Source organism: Calliphora vicina, chromosome 4 (genome assembly GCF_958450345.1).
Source record: "Calliphora vicina chromosome 4, idCalVici1.1, whole genome shotgun sequence".
Lineage (NCBI taxonomy): Eukaryota > Metazoa > Arthropoda > Insecta > Diptera > Calliphoridae > Calliphora > Calliphora vicina.
In genome coordinates, this window is record NC_088783.1 from 35,028,049 (window position 1) to 35,050,462 (window position 22,414).

A 22,414-nucleotide genomic window follows, 5' to 3' on the forward strand; every position below is an offset into this window, starting at 1 on the left:
CTTTATGAACAGCTGTCACATAGAAGTTGTTTTGATCACATTCATTCATGAGCAATTTAAATCCTTACATGTATTTCTTTAAATAAATAACCGATATTTTTATAAAAAATATCAGTTTGTTAATTCATACGAATTTATAACAAACAGTTTAGTTTTGTAGCGATAACCTCAAAATAATCACAATATGTTATCAAATTTCCTCACACCTTATTTTTTATTCTAGCTATCATATTGTATTGGATTTTAACCATAAAAAATATATAATCTTTTATTGTTTTTTTGGCCACATTAAGTTTAGTTAGTTATTGACGAACAATAGCCGAGTAAAGTTCTTGCGGTTTAATTAAAAGAGGAAAAAAATAAATAAATATGAATTCAAAGCAAATTATGTTTGGTGTGGCTTTAATAGCTTTCTGCTGTGTATCACTAAGTATGTAAAAAAATTTTAAATAAATTTGTTAAATATTAAAAAGTGAAAAAATTTATATTAAGCTTAAAAAATAAATTGGAGGCAAAAAAAATTTTAAAGATTTTTTTTTTCAAAATTTGGAAAATTTATTAAAAATGTGGTTAGGTTGTGGAAAAAGTTTTAATTCTTAAGATTAATGAATATAATGTATTACATATTTTATATACATATGTATAATGTAGTGTTTAATGTTTTATATTCCTTCAAAATTGAATTCATATTTATGTGTAATCGGAATTGGTTAGAAAGCCATTAGTGATAATTATGTAAATATTAACTTAATCGAAAATATTTTGGCTTTTTTATTTAAAACTTCATTTGGTATTTGGTGATCTCTAAGAGATAAATTAAATTATAAAATATCATTATATTGAACTGGTGTAAAGATTTTTGGTTAAATGACATTATTCTCATCTACTCATATTCACCTTATCGCCTTAATAGAGCTTTCATATGAATATTTATATTACTATTTAACTATTTTAAATCACATGATCGCTATGATCAAAAGAGTTTGATTTCGAAATCGCGTTATCGTTTCTACAGAAAAATGTATAATCACAAACACAAACATTTGTCTACTCTAGGTGTGTGTTAGTAAAGTACTTTTTAGAAATTTGAGTGGGTAAAAAGGGGAATTCTTTTATGACACAAGTTTACCATAAATATTTTGATGTTTCTTCGAAATTAAATATGGTTTTAAAAGCGAGCATCAGTAAAGTACTTACGGAGTGCATTAAAAGCTATATTTGTTCGTTTAAATTTTAAATAAAAACCGAAACTCTATTATCAAAAAAAATTGTAATCCAAAAAATTTTTAATAAGTATGGTACCTTTTGAACTTAGTAAGGGTGCCTTAAAAGGAAACACAGTATTTTTTCCATTAGATTAAATTGTTTAAATCATAAACTACACAAGATAGCGTTATATATACGAGGGTGCTTCAATAAGTTCGCGACTTTTTAAATTTCCTGGCTCTTAACTGAAAGGGCGACACTGCTCCTGTTGACATCTGTCAAAATTTGAACAAGCTGCGTCATTTAGTTTGAGCTTGACAGCCATTAATGGCCTCGTGACTTGGTGAGAAATTGGAAAAAAGTACATTTCGTCTGCTCAACTCACTCAAATCTGGCACCGATCCAGGTCAACCATTTTTCTTCAATTCAAATCTAGTAAAAAAAGGCTTAATACAATTTTTTTAATTAATTTTGTAAATGATTTGATTTAACAAAATTTTAATCATTCAAAGTTTGAATAAATTCTGTTCACTGTCCAACAAATTGAGACTTTTTGATTGTAACGGAATAGTGACCCTTTAATTCTGAAAGTGACCCTATAATTCTTAATAAAATATCAGTTCATTCGGATCATAGATTTTTTTTTGATTTTTTTAAAAAATGTGAGACCCAAGGTGGCGTGTAATTTAGCTAATTAAGCGTAAAGAGCTTTATTTACAATTTTGGTATCCTTGGATACCCCAACCGAAATTTTCGTAGAATATTTGAATCCTTAAATGTCCTTTTTGAAAGGACTTTTTTGATTTTCTCAATAAAAGGGTCAAATTGACCCCTAAAGAGAGGAACTAGAGGGTTAAGATCTTCCACAAAAATAATCCCCATAAAACTCCATAATATAACTCTGACCATAATCTAAATAATTCAATATTATGAATGGATTTATGGAATGAAAGGCTGACATTCTTTAATTACGGATTAAGATTTTAGTGAATTGAGCCAAATTTTTATATGAAATTTGGCTACAATATTCCTAATTTACAGTATCATTATACATATATTTCATGAATAGCCGGGTACCCGGGAATATAGAAAAAAATTTCTCGTTTCCCGGGAATCCAAAAAGGTCGAGAAATTAAAAACCCTAACCCGAAACAATTCACGAAAATCGCGATATGGTGTTGACCGAACGAATATTTAAAGTGCGAGAGATTGTGGAAGCCATAGGCATCTCACATGGCTCAGTGGTTTCAATTTTGAATGATCACTTGTGTATAACAAAGCTTTCCGAATTTAGTCCCGAATGACTATGTCTTGTTTCCAAACCTGATTGAATATATCGCCGGAAACAGTATTGACTCCAAAAATACATATTTTGTTGACCTAGACAAATCTTATTTTTTGGAAGGGATACAAAAATTGGAGAAACATTGGACAAAGTGCATAGAAATCAAAGGAGATAAATAAAACAATTTGTTATCCAAAAACCCCCGTTTCCCTCGTAGAACAACTGATCGGGAAAAAGTACTCCATGAATTTGCTTGCACTTAGGCACTCTTTGGTTTGATCAAAATTGTCCATGTCTATTTTGCTTGGATGTCACTGAACTTTATTGAGTCAGCTTTGAATTTCCTCCTTCAATACTCGTATGCTTGTGGACTTGTTGGCATTGACTTTTGACCTCAAATAACAATGATGTTAAATCAAACGATCTAGGCCGGTAAATGACTCATACAGAAACTGACTAGTTTCAAGGGCTGTCTTGTCATCCGCATCAATATCATCCAACTTGTCGCAATATCGAGCACCAGTAATATTCACTGCTTTACCAGCCTCATTGTTCAATTGTTCATTTTCTACAATATAATTGGGTTCTCTTAACCGAAAATGCGGCAATTTTAACGATTAGCAAAGTCTTAAAAATTAAATTGCTCTTCATCGCTTGGGACGATTTTGCACGAAAAAACCTTAATTATTTTTGAGATATTGTCTTTTTTTTGGTTGTCTTTTTTTTACAGCTCAAAAGGCTTCAAAATAAAATCCCATCTTCAACATTTTCCAAATATTTTTTAAAGAAATTCCAAAAAATTTAAAAAAATATCGAAATGACACTAAATGAGGATTAAAATTGCAAATTTGAACGGTTATCTTGGAGACCAATTTGAAATTTACGGATTTCGATTAAATTTTGTTAAAACGATTTTTCAAAAAAAAAAAACATTTTTTAGTCAATTTTCTAATATTTAATTTCAGATTGCTAATTTAAATTTTTGTAATTTCAAATATCTAGGATATTATTAATGTTATTGTCAATATTGTTAGACCTCTGCTCTAAAATATATAAAAATTATCAAATAGATGAAATTTAGCTATTGAGATAATTACATAAATAAAGTATTGATTGAAATATATTTTCCGAAGCCTTCGAATATCTTGCTGACTCAAATGTAACATCAAATAAAATTTATACTCGGGAGAGTTTTGAGACTCGACTGACTCTGTTTTTTTTTAATCACACATTTAAACAATCCTGTATGACAGAGATCTTTCACCAATTAAAATTTCTCTGTTTAAAAATTGTTAGATCTGGTTTATAGAAATAGTTCAGAAATACATACATACATATGTATATTAAAAAAAACATATTTTTCACCAAAAATCTGATTTTTATATTAAAAATTCATTTTTTACACTAAAAACTGATTTTTTAAAAAAACAGTTTTTTCAAATAAAACGATTTTTTTACTAATTCCTAATAAAAAAACAATTTATCATTAAAAAACGATTTTTTACTATGAAAAAGTTTTTTACTAAGAACCAATTTTTTCTCTCTTGATCGGTTCTTTTAGATTGGGGAAGGGTTGGCGATAGTAAGCCATTATAGTGTACAATAATTTTTTGATAAATATTAATATAAAATAATTGATAACTATTCTTCAAGATTGTGTTAAAATTCGCAGAAAAAATGTATAATTTGTTTTTAGCATTTAGTCACGCTGAATGATATCTCACTCTTTTAACGAGTCACGAGACTAGTACGATTAGAACAATTGTTTGGTTACAGTACAACAAGGTTATAATAAATGTTGCAATTCAAATATATTCCAATAGTAACAAACAATTTATTTATATTGTCACATTCATTAAATCCTATGACCAGGTATTGTGCTCGTGAAGTAAATGCTCAATCAAATAAATTTCCGATAAGAATTTCAAATTGATAAATGTGACCTGTGTATTGTTTTTTTTAATAAAACTTACGCTAATCAATAAATACCACCAATAAAATTATGAAATTATTTGGATTGTGTTTAATTTGTCAGTTTTTAAAGCTAATGAGAATGAAGTACTGTTTCCAGTATTTAATTTTAGATAAGATTAATGGCATTTGTATGTGATAGACAAATAAGTTGCATATAGTTTGTTGCAAGAATAATATTCCAAGGGATATCGCCCATGCCCTAAACATAAATATCTGTCGTTTGGCCAAAGTCCTACTATTCATAAAGTCATACCAAACAACCTTTCAACACATCTAGATGAAGAAGCTATTGCAACTGAATTTACCTGTTAGTGGTCAGTGTTTAAAAAGCTACGATAACTAACAAATTTTTAACTGTTGCTACAACTACTGCTTCAAAAAAGTGTATGTAGCGGTAGCAGTAGCATTTGTCTTTTTTCTTTTTCTCGTTTTTTTAAAACTACTGCTACCTTCAAAATGTAAAACTCTTAACAGAGCAGTAGTAATAAAACATGAATTGTAAATGGAGTAGTAGCATAAAAATACAAATCATTGCTACTGCTCTATATCGAGTTTTAATTTTTAAGGTAGCAGTAAAGTAGCAGTTGATGCAGCAGTTAAGGTAGCAATAAAAGTAGTCAAAAAAGAAAATCTTCAGTCATAACACCAAAATTGACAGAATTAAACACTGTGTGTTGTTTTTGTTTTGAGAGAGTTTGAAAGAATTATTCGATTTTATTCGTCTCAGATGTTCGTGTTGCTAACAGAAAGATCGTGTTTTCTGTGTGTATAACAAAAAAGCCGAACTTTTGTTTACAACACGACCAACATACACAAATATACATTCACAACAACAACACATAATATACTTTTTTGGCTGAAGATTTTTATTTTTGACTTATTTTATTGCTACCTCAACTGCTACTTCAACTGCTACTTAACTGCTACTTCTTCTACTACCTCAACTGCTACTTCTATTACTACTAAATTTTAAAAGTAGCAGAATTAATAAAAAACTAATGACTGCTAGAAAATAAATTACTCTGCTACTTTTAAATTTTTCTTTTATTAGTACTACTACAACTACTGCTACCAAAATGTGAAGGTAGCAGTAGTATTTATTGACTCCGAGTTTTTATTAATTTTTTAACTAGACTACTTGTGGTTTTTCGTTGCTACTGCTACTTGTAGTCTAGTTTTTTAAACACTGTTAGTGGTCTGTTATTCACAATAGTTTTGGATAATTTGACATTATGAAAAATTAGCCAAACAGGTGGGCGATTATTGAAGATGTCTTGTGGTTGATTTTAAATACAATTTTACATACTGCTTAATTTACCAGACTTTTCTCAGACACGTTTTCACTCTACATCTGATAAGCTTTACCAAATCTGCTGATGAACATATTTATAGTTTAAAAGCTTTCTAATGGAATCTTTTAGCTTAATTAGATTACTGAACAAATTATGGAAAATAAATAAAAACCCCTGTCATTTAGCTAAAGAATGATGAACTATGAAAAACATATGGTTTAACTTTAATTCTTAAAGAAATCGTAAATAATTTTATTGGTATATGTTTCCGATATGTGTGCTCCGAAGGTGTGCTTCGATTCGGATTCGATTCCGTTAAAGAGTTTGGGACCCATTTTCTCAATCTCTTGTTTTTTTTATCGTTAAAATATACTGACAGTTCTCATACAAAAATTATATTAATTGAAAGTACATATATCGTTACGAAAACGATAACCAGAGATTCAGAATCTCTGGGTGGGTGTACCTGCAGACAAGCCAAAAGCTTCGCAGTTTGTATTTGTTTAAAAAAAAGTAATAATCATGGGTTGCATTTTGTTTCTGTATTCTGGTTTCATTTCCCTATTTTTATTAAAAACATTTGGTTTTGGTTATGGCCTCAAATATGCAAAATAAAACCCAAGTTTTATTCCCAATTACCAGGCTCCTCAATCAAATGTTACGTTTGTGAAGACAAGAAGACCTGCAATAAACCCAAACAGTTAGAATGCAATCCCATGTTGGCCGGCAATACCCAAGCTTATCTTTTAGCTTTCCACAAGGGTGCTAGTGGCAATACTACTTCGGCATTTTACGAATGTTTTAGTGAATACATCGAAAATCGTAAGTTCTTTTTGAGGATGAACTCCTTATTTTTTTGGACTTTAAATGCTAAAATCTCTTGTATTCATTACAGCTACCAATAAATATTATTACAAAGGTTGCACCTATGCTATTGTAGAGGGCTGTAAATTGCCTTTGAATGATTTTTTAATATCGAACAAATTCAAACATGAATGTAATCAATGTCGTGATAAAAATGGCTGCAATCCAGCCGGCCGTGCTGATATTGGGCCGATGACTGTAATCGCAGCAATTATTATGGGATTTGTAACACGTCGTGTGTGGCAGTAAATAAATTGAGATAAAACGAATTTTTTGTACAATTATTGAAAATGTGTATGTGTATCATATTAAATAAATGAAGACAGTTTAAAACTGACCAACACAAAAAACAAAATTTAATACTTCTTAAAGGAACTTATGCAATCTTCCTAAAATCCCAACCCAATGAAAAAATATAGTTGTACGTGATCACAGCAATAATTTTGACATAACTACGGGATGTTCAACAATATTATGGTCACTGTAATTAGTTATATGGTTGCGGCCACAATAATCTTTAACTGTTACCATTAACATGGTTACAGAAATCATATATATGATTATAGTAATTAAATATATGTTTGTGGTAATCATTTTTTGCTGCTCTCATATTATTATACACATACAATTATATATATGATTGCTGTAATCATATAAATCTTAACTGTAACACATTATGTTAGCCGCAACCATATAAATAATTACAGTATCTTTAAATAACTCGTAATCATGTCAAAGTGATGTGACACTATATTTTTTTTCAGTGTGCATTAATAACATTATCAAATAATTAAAATTGTATTGCGAACCTTAATTTTTTAAAGGATTTTAAATAATTTATAGGGCGTTGTTTAGTTATTCTTCTTGTGAATTTATTGTGTGAAATGGTTTTCATACTGCTCCTGTCTGTGGCAGTATCCAGCCATATCTGTAACAAATGTTTGGTTTACCATAAAAGTATAAAATAAAACCAAGGCATTTTCCTTATTACCAGGTTATCCAATTAAATGTTACATTTGCGATGACAAGAAGTTTAGCAGACTGCCTAAACTAAAACTATGCTAACCATGTTGGCCAACAGAATCCAAACTTATGTTTTTGCCTTCCACAAGGATACTAGCACAAATGCCACTTCACCATTCTATGAATTTTTTCGCGAATATTTCAAAACTCTTAAGTGTTTTTTAGTGATTAAAATTTTTTGGATTCTAAATGACAAATCTTATTGCATTCATTGCAGCCACTACTTATTACAAAAGGTTGCACCTACAACATTTTTACTTCCAACAAGTTTCAACAAGAATGCAATCAGTGCCCAGTGGCAAATTCCTGTGATCTTGTTGTGTGACATGGTTGGCGTACTTTAGTTCTGCTACAAATGTTGTGTATTGGCCCGCATGCTATTAACATACATAAGTTTTATTCCTAATTAGCAGCTTATAAAATGTTTCATTTGTAATGACAAAAAGCTCCAAACTAGAAGAGTGCAATCCCATGTTGGCTAACAGAACATGGAATTGCATTCCACAAGATTACTAGCACCAATGCCACTTCAGCACTCTATGAATATTTTCGCAAATACATATATTGAAACTGTATTTTGGATTCTAAATGCAAAATTTTATTGTACAAAGGTTGCACCTAAGCCAAAATTGAAGGCTGACCATTGCCTTTAGACAACATTTTTACGTCCAACAAGTTTGATCAAGAATGTAATCAATGCAGTGACAAATTCTTCAGACTTTGTTGTTTAAGATGGTTGGCTTACTATTTCTGTCTGCTATAAATGTTTGGTGTTGGCCACGTGCGGTCTAGTTTTATTCCTCATTACCAGGTTATTCAATTACATGCGTATAACATAAACCCCAAGTTTTATTCAATTAAATGTTACATTTATGTCTACAAGCAGTCTTGCAAAAGTCCCAAACTAAAAGATTGCAATACAATATTGGCCAACAGAACCCGATCGTATGCTTTTGCCTTAAACGTAAGTGTTTGGTTTTGATCTCAGTTTTTTTTAGATTCTAAATTTCAATTGATGACTACGACAAAGGTTGCGTCTGTGCTAGGAGCGAATGCAGGTGAACCATTTGGGGGGGAAAAAATTTAATTTTTTTTTTTTTTAATTTTTTATATGAAAACTTTTCAGTTTTGGGGGGGGGGGTAATTCCTATTTCACCCCCTTTGGATCCGCGCATGACCTATGCCGATATTGAAGGCGGCTAATTGCTTTTTGCATCCAACAAGTTTAAACAAGAATGTAATCTATGCAGTGACAAAAATGGTTGCAATCCAGCAGGTCGTGCCCATATTGAGTTAATGACTGTTATTGTTACAACTGTAATGAGATTTTTAATACGTTGTATGTGTCATTAAATATAATGAGATTAAAAGTTTGACTTTTTGTTGAAAATTTTATGTAAACTAAATTAAATGCTAAGCTATTCATAAGAATAACTGGATAATAAAATCCTACCTACAACAATCCTACAACAAACTAGTGACAAATTCTCTACTTAAATTACTAGTTCATGTTGTTTTATGCTGCGACGCACAGTGGCGCCATTTCAGTTTTTTCGTTGAACCAAATAAAATTGAAAGGCATATGATAGATAATTGATCAACCTATCAAAAGAGTTTTTGGAAATAGTTCTATGACTTTTAGGTGCCTTTATCGGTTAACAAAGTTGAAATTGGTGGAAAAATAAATTTTATGGGAATAAAATATTTTTTTTTTTAAATTTTTGATTTTTTATATTTCTTTTTAAAAACTTTTATGATTTAATTTTTTTTTTTTTTAATTTATTTTTAAATTTTTTGTAAAATATTTTGAAAAAGATTAAAATTTTTTTTTTTTAATTTTTTGTAAAATATTTTTCATAATCCGTAAAAATGGTATATATAATTTTTCCGGACATTAAATGCTAAAATTTCTTGTATTCATTGCAGCCACCAATAAATACTATTACAAAGGTTGCAACTATTCTACTCTAGAGGGCTGCAAATTACCTTTAGATGGTTTTTTAACATCTCACAAACTCAATTATGAATGTTAACAATTTCGTGATAAAAATGGCTGCAATCCAGCCGGCCGTGCTGATATTGGGTTAATGACTGTAATGACAGCAATTATCATGGGTTTTGTAATAAGTCGTGTGTGGCAGTAATTGAGATTAAAAGTTTTATTGTTAGAAAGAAAATTTGCATGAGATTGAGCTTAAATAAATGATGATACTTTGAAACTAACCAGTACAAACAAAATATAATTCGTCTTAGCAAAACTTAAGGAAATATAGTTAAAATTTATCAAAGTCAAATAATGAAATTATTGGAATTGTAACTTACTTATCGCTATTTGAAAAAAGTTAAATGAAAATCATGTGAGTGATGTTTTTAATGCTTATGTAAATGGTATTTATGAAAGTGTTAAAAATTATTTCCCGAAATCGCATCTTAGATATAGAGTAACATCTAAGAAACTTTTCTGAATCAGCTAATTAATAAATACGAGATCAGAACTCCTCCCAGTTGTTCAAGCCAGATGAGAACTCAACTAGACCAAGTATAAGTCGATGAATTTTATACTTTGCGAATCGACAAACCACCAGTTCCTCTATATGGGGATTAAACATGGTTTATGCCTGAAGATTCCGATTCTAAATAATATAACTGTGAGTGGTTATTATTTCATATTGTGAATATGTTGTGTGACATTGTCGGCCTACTGTTTCTGTCTTTAATTGCATCCAGCAATATCTGTTATAAATGTTTGGTGTTGACCCGAAAAATATGAAAAATATAACACAGGTTTTATTTCAAATTACCAGGTTACTCAATTAAATGTTATGTTTGTGACGAAAAGAAATCTTGCAAAAGTCCCAAACTAAAAGAATGCAATCCCGAGTTGGCCATCAAAACCCGAACTTATATTTTTGCCTTTCACAAGGATGCTAGCTTCAATGCCACTTCACCATTCTATGAATGTTTTTGGGAAAATATCGAAACTCGTAAGTGATATGCTTTTGAAAACCATATTGTGGATTCTAAAATATTCCTATTTTTGTACTTATTGCAGCCTTCACTGATTACTATTACAAAGGTTGCACCTTTGCCAATATTGAAGGCTGCAAATTGCCTTTAGACAACACTTTTACAAATAACAAGCATAAACGAGAATGTGATCAATGCAGTGACAAAGATGGTTGCAATCCAGCAGGTCGTGCTCAAATTAATTTAATGACTGTAATTGCAGCAATTGTAATGGGTTTTTTAGTATGTTATGTGTAGATTAAGATTTATTTGTAATTGAAAATCGTAAGTGAAATAAATGAAACAGTGAAATTTTGTTACATAAATGATTTTCGCCATACTTTACAGTATTATTTCGTGGTACTAAGAACTAATATTATCAGGATTGTCATATAATGAACATGTTTATGGCTGCTTAAACAGTATTCTGGGGGACATTTGCAGGGGGGCTAAATGAAATCATGAACGGATCATGCACATTTTCAATACCAAACAAACCTTATAAGCAAAAGTAAATTTCAGTCTGTTAGCTCCTTTTGTTTGAGCCCTATCTTGTTTTCAACAGACAGACGGACGGACGGACGTAGCTAGATCGTCTTACAATATTATATGGACGCAGAGTATACCAATTTGGATATGTCTTTCCCAAGACAACAAACAAGTCAACAGTTTCTGTACTTAAATATGGCACGCGGATTGTTTTGCGACGTCTCACAGTGGTTGCAAAAATCAAAAATATCATGTGCCTTTAAAAAAATACTGAAGGAACATATTTTACAGGAAATTATACAACGATTTCAAATATGCTGCTATTATTACTATCAGATTTTTGGTTCACAAGATATAGACCAATTATGGACCGATGACCATGAAATTAGGTCGTGTGATTTATGTCTATATTAAAGTTAACTATGTAACAAAATTTGGTGACATGAATTTTGTGTATATAAAACTTATTTGGAGAGGAATTTGTGGAGATACATATATAAATTAAGCATTTATGACCGATAAAGTCCAATTTCGGGAGGACATTTGTATGGGGGCTAGGTGAAATAGTGGACCGACTTCAGCCAGTTTCAATAGGCTTGGTCCTTGAGCTGAAAAATAATATCTACCAAATTTGATCGAAATATCTCCAAAATTGCGACCTGTACTCTGCGCACAAGGTTTACATGGACAGCCAGCCAGCCAGCCGACCAGACGGACGGACGGACATCGCTTAATCGACTCAGAAAGTGCTTCTAAGTCGATCGGTATACTTTAAGGTGGGTGGTGTAGGGTATAAAAAAAAATAATTTTTTCTGGAATATTTTACAAAAAAATAAATTTAAAAAAAGTTTAAATCTTTTTTGGAATAACTTTAAATCATAAAAGCTTTTAAAAAGAAACATAAAATATAAAAAATTTTAAAAAATATTTTATTTTACTTCACACACAATTAACTTTTTCACAAATTTCCACTTTGCTAACTCATAAGTAGGCACCTAAAAGACGTAGAACATTTATTTCATAGGTTGATCAATTATCTATCATATGCCTTTTAAATTTTTTCATTATCTTATTTGGTTCAAAAGTTATGATTTTTGCAACGTAAAAACTGAAAAGGCGCCACTGTGCATCTGAACATGGTGTTGTGTATTGCTATGCCAACTCAAACAAATTGTCATGTTAGGTCTTTGCAACGCAACCAAATGTTGTGCTGTGTCAGGAAGAATACTAGTTGTTCTTACTATGATCAAGCTCAGTAGATTGTGTTGAATTCAGGGATGGCAAAATTGGTACAATTGTACTTTTTTTGTTACAATTTGATCTTAAAAAGTACAATGTTACACCAATGACTCATTTGGTACAATTTGAAAATTTATTTCACAGTTAATATATTAAAACCAATTTACGAATTTATGTTCTCTATCAATTATACCGAAATATTAACAATAAAATTTGTAAAATTATACACTCAGGGTCTCGTTTTATGCGGATTCAAATTTATGCGGTTTTTAAATAATTTTTTTTTTTAGAATTTTAAAAGATTTTGAAATTTTAGATGTTTTTTAAAGCGTTTTTACCATTTCTAAATTAAACCAAGTTCGATCTGTTTTCCGGATATCAACAGTTGCATAAGCAACTTAAAAATTCAAAATCGCAAAGTTTAATGACAAATTATTTTGCAAGAAAAAAAGCAATTACATCTCCTAAAATTTTTTTGTCTTCGTCCCCTATTCACTTGATTAATTCTAGTGATGAAAATGATATTTTACCATATGATGACAATATGATTATATCATCTAGTGATGAAAGTGACGTTGAACCAATTCCAAAACAATGCAGACAATTATTCAGTGACTCAGATTAATCATACATATTTACAGAATTTCCTTAAAAAATGTGTTAGCTCTTTTTTTTGGATCATTTTCACTTTTTCTGTAATTAATGAATTAATTCTATATTTTTGTTTATTTTTTAACGTATTTGGGTTTTATTGTTTAGTAAATTAAATAAATACATATATTTTTTTGTTGATTTTTTTATGCGATTTTGTTCTGATTTTTTAATTAAAATCTAAATTTATGCGGTTTTTCAGTATTTTGGAACGAATCATTAATTTTTATATGAAGCTAGAGCATCGTTTTATGCGAATTCAGTTTATGCGATTTTTTTGGAACGCATCTATCGCATAAAACGAGACCTGAGTGTACTTATGAGTTTTTGAAATAAAGAAGAAATAGCGGCATTTGACTAGTCTTGTCACACTCGTAATGTTAAGTGTTTTTCTTCTGTGGCTAAAAAATGTTAGATGGCTGATAAAAATTCGATAATTTAAACTACGATGCTTAATTATCAACTGAATATCTGTTGCTAGAACAAAATGAATGAATGAATGGATGTAATGGAATCGATCCAAATTTATTCATTACAACTGTTCATTTGTTCATTGTAACTTTAAAAAAATCCCGAAATTTCACTGGAATTTCCAAAAAAATATTCTCGGCAAACATTTTTCCGTGGAGGAACCCTAGTTTTGGTACAATCACAGTCGAAAAAGTACAATTCCATTTGCCATCCCTGGTTGAATTTATGGTCACATTCGTCGTTTTATAATTTTTTTTATTTTTTCATTGTTCGAAGAAACAACAATTTACTTGAGTCGTGTTGAATATTGACTTTGTATGTTATGTCGAGCATGTTTGAAGAGTATAGTTTGAATTAACATTGTTTGGAGTGAAAAAATTTAAAAAGTCTTTACTGATGTTCAGAAATATTATATTTATGACTGGGCAAAACAAAGACCAAAAGCATTTCGTTAGTTGTTAAGCATAAATTTCTCTACCATAATTAATTTTAAGGAATCTATTACATTCAAAATTGAATCTAAGTTACGGGGTATGGCCACTACATATTCCTCAGCAGTTTATCACATTAGGAAGTTAAAAGTTAAGTAGTACATTTTTAAAAACATTCAAGAAATTTAACTTGCATTGCGTACTACTTACTAACATACAAAATGGTTTTTTTATACTTCTAGGTACTTCTCTCAAATGTTATGTTTGTGATAGTAGAGTTTCCTGCAAAAAACCCGAATTACTTGAATGTAACCAAAAATTGGCCAGTGATACCCTTACTTATCTACAAAAATTCCATACCGGCATTGATACAAGTGTCACTTCAAACACCTACAAATGTCTGCTAGAAAATACTGATACTAGTAAGTTGTCACTCAGCATTAACTGAAAGTGTTTCAAACAAATATTTGACCATCAATGTTTCACTTGACTATTTCTAGCAACTTCCAAAAACTATTACAGGGGCTGCATTTATCCCAATGTATTAGACTGCAATTTGCCTTCATTGTCCACTGAGGGAGATCTCAAAATGCATGAGTGCAGACAATGTAATGACAGAGATGGTTGCAATCCAGCTGGCCGTGCCCATATTGGTTTAATGACTGTTATTGCCACAATTGTATTAGGTTTTGTTACACGTTCTGTGTGGCATTAAAATAATATTTTGATTATAGCTATTAAATATCTTTGTTGTTCTATCAGTCATATAATTCATGAGATACTAGTTATTTTCTATTCTCAATTTTGCCTTTAGTTCTGTCCTAATTTGTATTTTAAAATGTTATGTGAAATAAATTAAACAAATGAGATTAAATAAACGAAAGCAATGCTCAATTGGAGTTTGATTTTGGAATATTTAAAAAATTATATAGAAGGTCCAGTGTGAAAGTACCTACCAAAAAACAACTGCCTATTAATACTATTTAAATTGAAATGAAAAATCCATATCATAACAATCATCAGTCTTGTCTCCATTCTACATTTAAGAAGCCTTTATGAAATAGCTGGTTTAGATGTAAACTCATGTAGATTACGCCAGCTTTAGCAATGTACTTTAATAGATTTGAAATTTATCAGTTAGAAGTATGCGAACATCTCTTTGCTGGTTACTATTCAAGAAATATTCCTCATTATAGCGAAGGTGTGGTATAAAATTATTCAAACAAGCTAAGTATTAATATAAAGGATATTTAAGTTTAAATAATCTGGTGACAATTTTTGTTTGTATTTACAATTTGCTAAAATCTGCAAAAAAAATGTTGTTTGTTTTTTACTTGTAGGCTACTCTACCAGATGTTTCGTTTGCAATAGCAAAGAATCCTGCAAAAAGCCTCAATTATATGAGTGTACTTCCGACTTGGCAAATAATACCCGGATTTATTTGCAACAATTTCACACTGGTGTAAATCCAAATGCAACTTCTCACATCTACGACTGTTTCCGAGAATATATAAAAACTAGTAAGTTGTTAAAACAAAATTAATTAAACGTGTATTGCAATTAATTTAATGTCATAATGTTATTTTAATTCTAGCAACTTCTGAGTATTATTACAAGAGTTGCGTGTATACCAATGTTGACCATTGTAGATTGCCTTTGTCACCTTACATTTCATCGACGACAAAGAAGAATTTTTGTAAACAATGCAGTAACGGAGATGGTTGTAATCCAGCTGGACGCGCCGATATTGGTTTAATGACTGTTATTGCCACAATTACCTTAGGCTGTGTTGCACGTTATGTGGGGCATTAAAAAATAATTGAAGTGGTAAACTTACTTCATGCTACAATAAAATATTTATGAAATCCTATCTTTGCTAGCCTCTAATTCTATTCCATGTTTTAAGTTTAATTTATAATCGAAAATTATTAAATCTTTAAATGGTATAAATAAATGAAAACATCTTAAAACAATACTCATGTGCTGACGTTTTATTTACTTTAAAAAAAGCAGGTAAAATTTTGATGCGTCAAATACATAACATAGAAAGATAGTGTTATGTATTGTTTTTTGCCAAAAAGATAAAATAAAAAAATTTGAGATAATACCGTTTTGTTGAATGAGTGCGATAATTGTTAGCTTAGGGATAAAACGGTTAAGTCGATTTTTTATGAAAATGGAGACAAAGCTTTAGAATAAATATTTTTTTTCCAAATTTTTTTAATTTTTTTTTTTAGTTTATTAGTGAAAAAAAATGTATGGGAAACATTTTTTTTGGTAAATAAGAAATTCGGTTTAAAAAATATTTGGACCCATTGCAGGTCCAACTTACTATTGCCTTATATACATATGTACATCGCCACCGTGCGATATATATCTCAATTTCATCGGCCAAAAGTCCAACTTTTTGTTAACTCCGATTTCAAAATTTTTAATGTCATTCAATAGTAAACACATTAAAACTAAGGTAGCCAAAAAACTAGATAAAAATATTGTCAATTGTGTGCGTGGCATGTTGTTGAAATCAAATATTTTATGTCATTTTATAAAAATGTGATTTTTGTAAATTTGATCAGAAGTAAATTATCATTACTCGCAAACTATTATAGATAATTGGATGATTTTTCTTTTGTTATATTGGTAGGATAATAGTCTTTAAGAGATGATATGACTTGTCATTGTACCGTTTATACCTGATGTGTTATTAATTTTTTCTCAGGTACTATATTTTAGCCAAATTTGAATTTCAGTGGAGTAAAAGTGCTTAGGGTCAAAAGGGGTTAAACAAATTTTACAACCAGGAGAAAGTCCAAAGTGTCCTCTTTAAGCCTATATATACTTGTTGACCTGTTTTAACCTGTTTGTTGAACACTTTTTTCATTTGAATGAAATTACTCCCAAATTTTTGTTCTATTTTTATTTTATTTGTTCATATGACTGGCGCAAAGTACAAGTCGCAATTTTGAAGATATTGCGATAAAATTTGATACATAAATTTTTTTCGGCCCGAGGACGAAGTCTATTGAAAATTACTGAAATCGGTCCACTATTTCACCTAGCACCCATACAAATGTTCTCCCGAAGTTATTCTTTATCGGTCGTAAATGGTTAATTTATATATGTATCTACACAAATTTTGCTCCAAATAAGTTGTATAAACTGAATTAATGTCACCTAATTTTATGATGATCGGTCCATTATTAGTTATAGCTCCCATATAAGACCCGCTTCCGAAAATCACTTTAACGATATAGACGTAAATTACACGACCTAATTTCATGGCGATCGGTTCATTACTAGTTATAGCTACCATATAAGACCCGCTTCCGAAAATCACTTTAACGAGCATAAATCTCTTAAAAATGTTGGTATAATTACAAAATTCAATAGAAATAACTTCCATATAGACGTAAATCACACGACCTAATTTCATGGCGATAGGTCCATACTTAGTCATAGCTCCCATATAAGACCTGCTTCCGAAAATCATTCACGAAAATAAATTATAGTGTAGGGTATTATATAGCCTACATAGCTTGGCCGAACATACTTCCTTACTTGTTTTTATCTGCTGATAACTTTTTTAATAAGTATAGCTGATTCAAAAAACAAAAAATTTTCATTTTCATACTAAATGCTATAAAAAATTAAAAGTTCAACTTTAACCTTAAATTGCGCAACAACTGCTGAACCGATTTTAATGAAATTAAAACTGGAGAAAAATTCAAGAAGTTATCTGTCCACCAAAAAAAATTTCTAAAATATCTCTATCGGTTCAAAAGTTACAGAGTTTTGGCCGATGAAAAACGAAAATGAGCCACTGTGCATCGTCGCAAAGCACTTCGAAATATCTATCATTAGTAGAGTTGTTCTTTTCCCGCACTTTTTCATTTCCCGGGAAATCGGGATTAATTTTGAAATTTCCCGGGATACTGGGAATTCCCGCCTAATCACAAATTATTCAATTTTAAGGATGTAGACTTCGTTCGGTAGTTTATGGAATAAATTGAATAATGAACTTGTTATTGGTCTGTTTAGGTTAAATTTTTTTAGTTGTATGAATCCTCTGCATTTGGCTTGAAGCTTTAATCATATTTTAGAATAAAAAGTTAAGAAAAATAATTCCCGGGTTTTCGGGATTGAAATTTTGCGGAATTCCCTGGATTTCTCGTCCCGGAAATTTCCGTGAATAACTCTACTTGAAATATATCAGTTTTAAGTATTCGAAAATCCCTTAGCTGTTTACTATTCAAGAAATATTCCTCAATACATTGTATATCGAATGTTTGGTACAAAATTGTTCATACAAGTTAAGTATAAATATAAAGGATATTAAGGTTTAAATAATCTGGTGATAAATTTGGTTTTGATTTACAGTTTACTAAAATATGCAAAAAAAAAAAAATATAATGTTTTTTTATTTAAAGGTTACTCTACCAGATGTTTTGTTTGCAATAGTAAAGAATCCTGCAAAAAGCCTCAATTATATGATTGTACTCCCAACTTGGCAATTAATACCCGGATTTATTTGCAACAATTTCACACTGGTGTAAATCCAAATGCAACTACTCACAACTACGACTGTTTCCGAGAATATATAAAAACTAGTAAGTTGTTAACACAAAATTAATGAAATGTGTATTGCAATCTAATTAATGTCATTTTAATTCTAGCAACTGCTGAGTATTATTACAGGAGTTGCATTTATACCAATGTTTACAGTTGCAAATTGCCATTGTCGCCTTACATTTCATCAACGACAAAGAAACAAGATTGTAAACAATGCCGTGGCCAAGATGGTTGCAATACAGCTGGACGCACCGATATTGGTTTAATAACTGTTATTGCCACAATTATGTTAGGCTGTATTCCACATTATATGGGGTATTAAAAAATATTTGAATTAGATGTTCATGGAAGCGCTGTTGAGGGGAGCTGTCACAAACTGACTTCATGCTACAATGAAATATTTATGTAATCATATTTTAATTTATAATCGAAAATTATTAACCCTTTAAATGAGTACAAATAAATGAAAACATCTTAAAACAATTCTCATGTGCTGACGATTTATTTACTTAAAAAAAAACGGATTAAATTTTGTTCCGCTAACTCAAAAACTTTTGAGTGTTCAGGAGAGACAAAAAACTGTTTTCTTAATGCTTTAGAAAGTTTTCTTTAACGAAAATTCAGCAATATTAAGAAAATCCATCAATTCTTGTATTCCTCTGCAAATGGAGACAAGGCGTTAGAATAAATAAATTTTGTTTTTCCAAATTGTTTTTTAATTTTTTTTAAATTAAAATTTTTTTGTAATTTATTAATGAAAAAAAAAAATTATGACAAATTTATTTGGTGAAAAAAATTTATTTGGGTTAAAAATAGCCTTATATACATCGTTGCAATGGACTTCCAAATATATATCATTAGATATAAATATTGTCTATATTAATGACTTAAAAATCCAGACATAGATCAAAAATAGGCCAAAAACCGAGGTTTTTTTATTAAGCTGATTATATAAACATTTTTTGAAAGTTCTGGTAACATCCAATGTAAAGAGTTTTTGTAAATATTTTTACTTTTGTAATAATTGATTACAACATAACAAATTTAATCAATTCCAGGCTACTCTCTCCGCTGTTACGTTTGCGATTCCAAAAACTCTTGTAAAAATCCCAAACTATATGATTGTAGTCCTAAACTGGCCAGTGATACAAGAGCTTATTTGAAACATTTTCACAGTGGCATTAACATAAGTGCCACCTCATCTGACTACGATTGTTTTCGGGAGCATTTTAAAGTTAGTAAGTTTTCCACAAAAATTAGATGCATATTAAATATTTGCATTACTTTAGTACGTATTTAAGTAAATTTGATTTATTTATTTTCCAGATACTACCGAATACTATTACCGAAGTTGTGCCTCTACAAATGTAAATGGTTGCTATGCCCCCTTGACTGGGTCTATTTTGGAAGCATCATACAATCAAGATTGCGATCAATGTCGGGGAAGTGATGGTTGCAATCCTGCCAACCGTGTTAATGTCAGTTTGATATCCATAGTGACAACAATTATTGCTACTTTTATTTTACATAATTTATGGCATTAATTATGTAGCTGAGCATTCGAATTGTTGCTGATATTACAAAGTAGTAAATTTAATATAAAATTAAAGTTTAAACTGAAATAATAAATAAAATATTAGCTACACTACTACAATGTGTTTAAAAACTCCAAAATAATTCTTGAAATCAGTAAATGCTATCAGCACCACAAAGTATCCAGCAAAAACTTTACTTACACAATAAGCTGAAAAATAATGGGGAAAAATAAGTACTGTTTGTAGTAGTCAACGTACTTATTTTTGTTCTCGATGTACCAAAAGTAAGCGATTTGATTTTAACTTGTCCAGCAATAAAGTATTTTGTAAGCGATTTTTTTATGTAAACATTTTTTTCTAGCCTTGAGTGATATGTGAAGTTGCCCAACAGTTAAGCAAGTAGTCAATGTATCCCGTATAGAAAGTAATTGTCACTAATGCCTGATCACTTGGCTAACTCCAAGTAGTGCAGAGAGAAGTTAATTGGTTACTTTATACATCCAATGTAATATAGCGTGATGTCAATTGTCACTTTAGTGTCTCTATGTAACCTAGATTGTAGCCACTTTGAACTTTTATTTTGTACTGCACTTTTTTATGAGTAAATCGTACAAATTGGTTTTTCTCATACAGTTTATTTATTTTTTTTTTGCTTAAGTATACTGACATCCCATTTAACCTAGCGTGAAGTTAATTTTTCCCGATAGAAGTATTTAATATAGTGGAGAGTTGTCGGAGATAGGTATGTGTTAGAGTATTTCACGGGAATTCCAGGAACGGGAAATTTGGAATAAAATCAACATCCATGGAATTCAATTTTATTTAGTTTTTCTACGGTTTTCTTCAAGTTTTAATTAATATCATTACCTAATTCTTGATTTAAGTAATAAGCAAATCATTGCCAACTCAAAATTTAAAAAAAAAATTAAATATTTATTTTTGGGAATTTGCTGAATTAATTGGAATCTAACGAAGGTAGAACAAAATATAATGGAAATTGAAACCATTCTAATACAAATGACAAATGGTCACAGGTTTGTATATAACCAAAATCGAGTCAGTTTATCCCTTTATATTAAATTTTTATAGGATTTTTTTATTTGTTTTAAAATCAAAGAAATTTTTCGAAGACAGTTACCAGAACTGCTGTTTGCTTTCCTATTCCCTGGTATCTACATTAAATGTATCAGTGCTAAAAATAGTGCTGAAATATTAGGTACTAATTTCTAATAAATAAATCAAATCTAACATTGTATATAAAACTCCACTTCCAGCCGGAGTTTAATACCACACATAAATGTATTACTTGATCCTTAACCGTTGGGTGCGTTCCTATTTCTCTATATACCGGTTTGCATTTTCCTACATATTTCTAAATAACGTAGAAGCAGTACAAATACATCCAATAAATTTTCTTCAAAGTCGCGCTATATAATCACAATTTCTAGGTGTTTTAGTAATTTATTTAACATTAATTAGCATATACCACAGATACTGAAATGTCTACACATTGAACGTAGGCTTCAATTATCCTGATATTATTTTATGGCTGCTTTCTAGAACAAAATCAGCCGTCAGCTTTGATTTAATTTGTTACAATTTAAATTTATTTTATTAATTTGTAGTTGCTGTTAGTTGTTTTGTACATAAGCATTTGTTAAAACCCTTTCATCAGATCATGTATGGGGTGTTACCAATGCAAGTTTTATTTAGAATTTAATTTGTGGTTTAAGCAACATGATGTAGTTTTTCAATGTTGGAAAACAATGTAAATTGGTTTAGATTTATGGCGTTTAATTTGTAAATATAAATATTTTGATATAAAAACATAAATACCGCTACCTACTCATAATAAAAAAAGGATGTTTATTGGAAGTAGTTTTTAACACATGTAGAAAGTAGTATTTAAATTCATGATTGACTAATTGGTGTAGGCTAAATCGTGATTCTATTTGAAATTTATTAATATGAGTGTCTTATTAAAAAAGAGTTTCACACTTAAATTATTGTAATGAATTTAAATTAAAGGTTAAAGAAATTGATAAATAGGCATGGTTAATAATAAATCAAAGACTTATTTGAAAAATAAAAAAATATACATATCTCGGATAAACTGTAAATTTATTTAAATCAAATGTAACTGGTTATGTGAAAAATATTTAATTCCATAATAGATTTATGTAAACTGAAATTGGTACTTCCGTTCTATTGATTTTACTGTAAGTAAAATTTCAATTTTTGAAGTTAATCATCAAAACGACGTAAACTTAATTTTGGGTCTTAGAATGCACTGGTAATCCACTTTAATAGATCATGTCTATATCATGAGTTGTTAAGTTTGTATCAGGGTTTCGATATTCAGCTCTAGCAACATATTTC

General features: G+C 29.9%; 2 protein-coding genes and 2 long non-coding RNA genes across 5 annotated transcripts; all 4 read left to right on the forward strand.

Moving 5' to 3' along the window:
• Positions 1–306: 306 nt before the first annotated feature.
• Positions 307–14,814, forward strand: LOC135957365 (uncharacterized). Of its 2 annotated transcripts, none has more exons than XM_065508099.1 (3): positions 307–430; positions 14,174–14,353; positions 14,432–14,814. In XM_065508099.1, exons 1-3 carry the CDS (start codon positions 370–372, stop codon positions 14,644–14,646), a joined length of 456 nt encoding a protein of 151 aa, XP_065364171.1. In that variant the 5' UTR covers positions 307–369; the 3' UTR covers positions 14,647–14,814. The 2 variants fall into 2 exon arrangements, with proteins under 2 accessions (XP_065364171.1, XP_065364170.1); XM_065508098.1 differs by lacking the exons at positions 14,174–14,353; positions 14,432–14,814 and adding exons at positions 6,400–6,579; positions 6,653–6,948 and having other exon boundaries at positions 311–430.
• On the forward strand, positions 8,408–9,788 carry LOC135956535 (uncharacterized). The gene is made up of 2 exons (XM_065507068.1): positions 8,408–8,608; positions 9,681–9,788. The coding sequence occupies exons 1-2, from the start codon at positions 8,408–8,410 to the stop codon at positions 9,786–9,788; spliced, it is 309 nt and encodes a 102-aa protein (XP_065363140.1).
• Positions 10,435–10,988, forward strand: LOC135956204 (uncharacterized). Its single transcript, XR_010576363.1, has 2 exons — positions 10,435–10,628; positions 10,697–10,988. It is a non-coding gene; the product is annotated as an uncharacterized LOC135956204 (long non-coding RNA).
• Positions 14,815–15,273: 459 nt separating the features above from the next.
• LOC135959006 (uncharacterized) lies at positions 15,274–15,906 on the forward strand. Its single transcript, XR_010576488.1, has 2 exons — positions 15,274–15,451; positions 15,526–15,906. It is a non-coding gene; the product is annotated as an uncharacterized LOC135959006 (long non-coding RNA).
• The last annotated feature ends 6,508 nt before the right edge of the window (positions 15,907–22,414 follow it).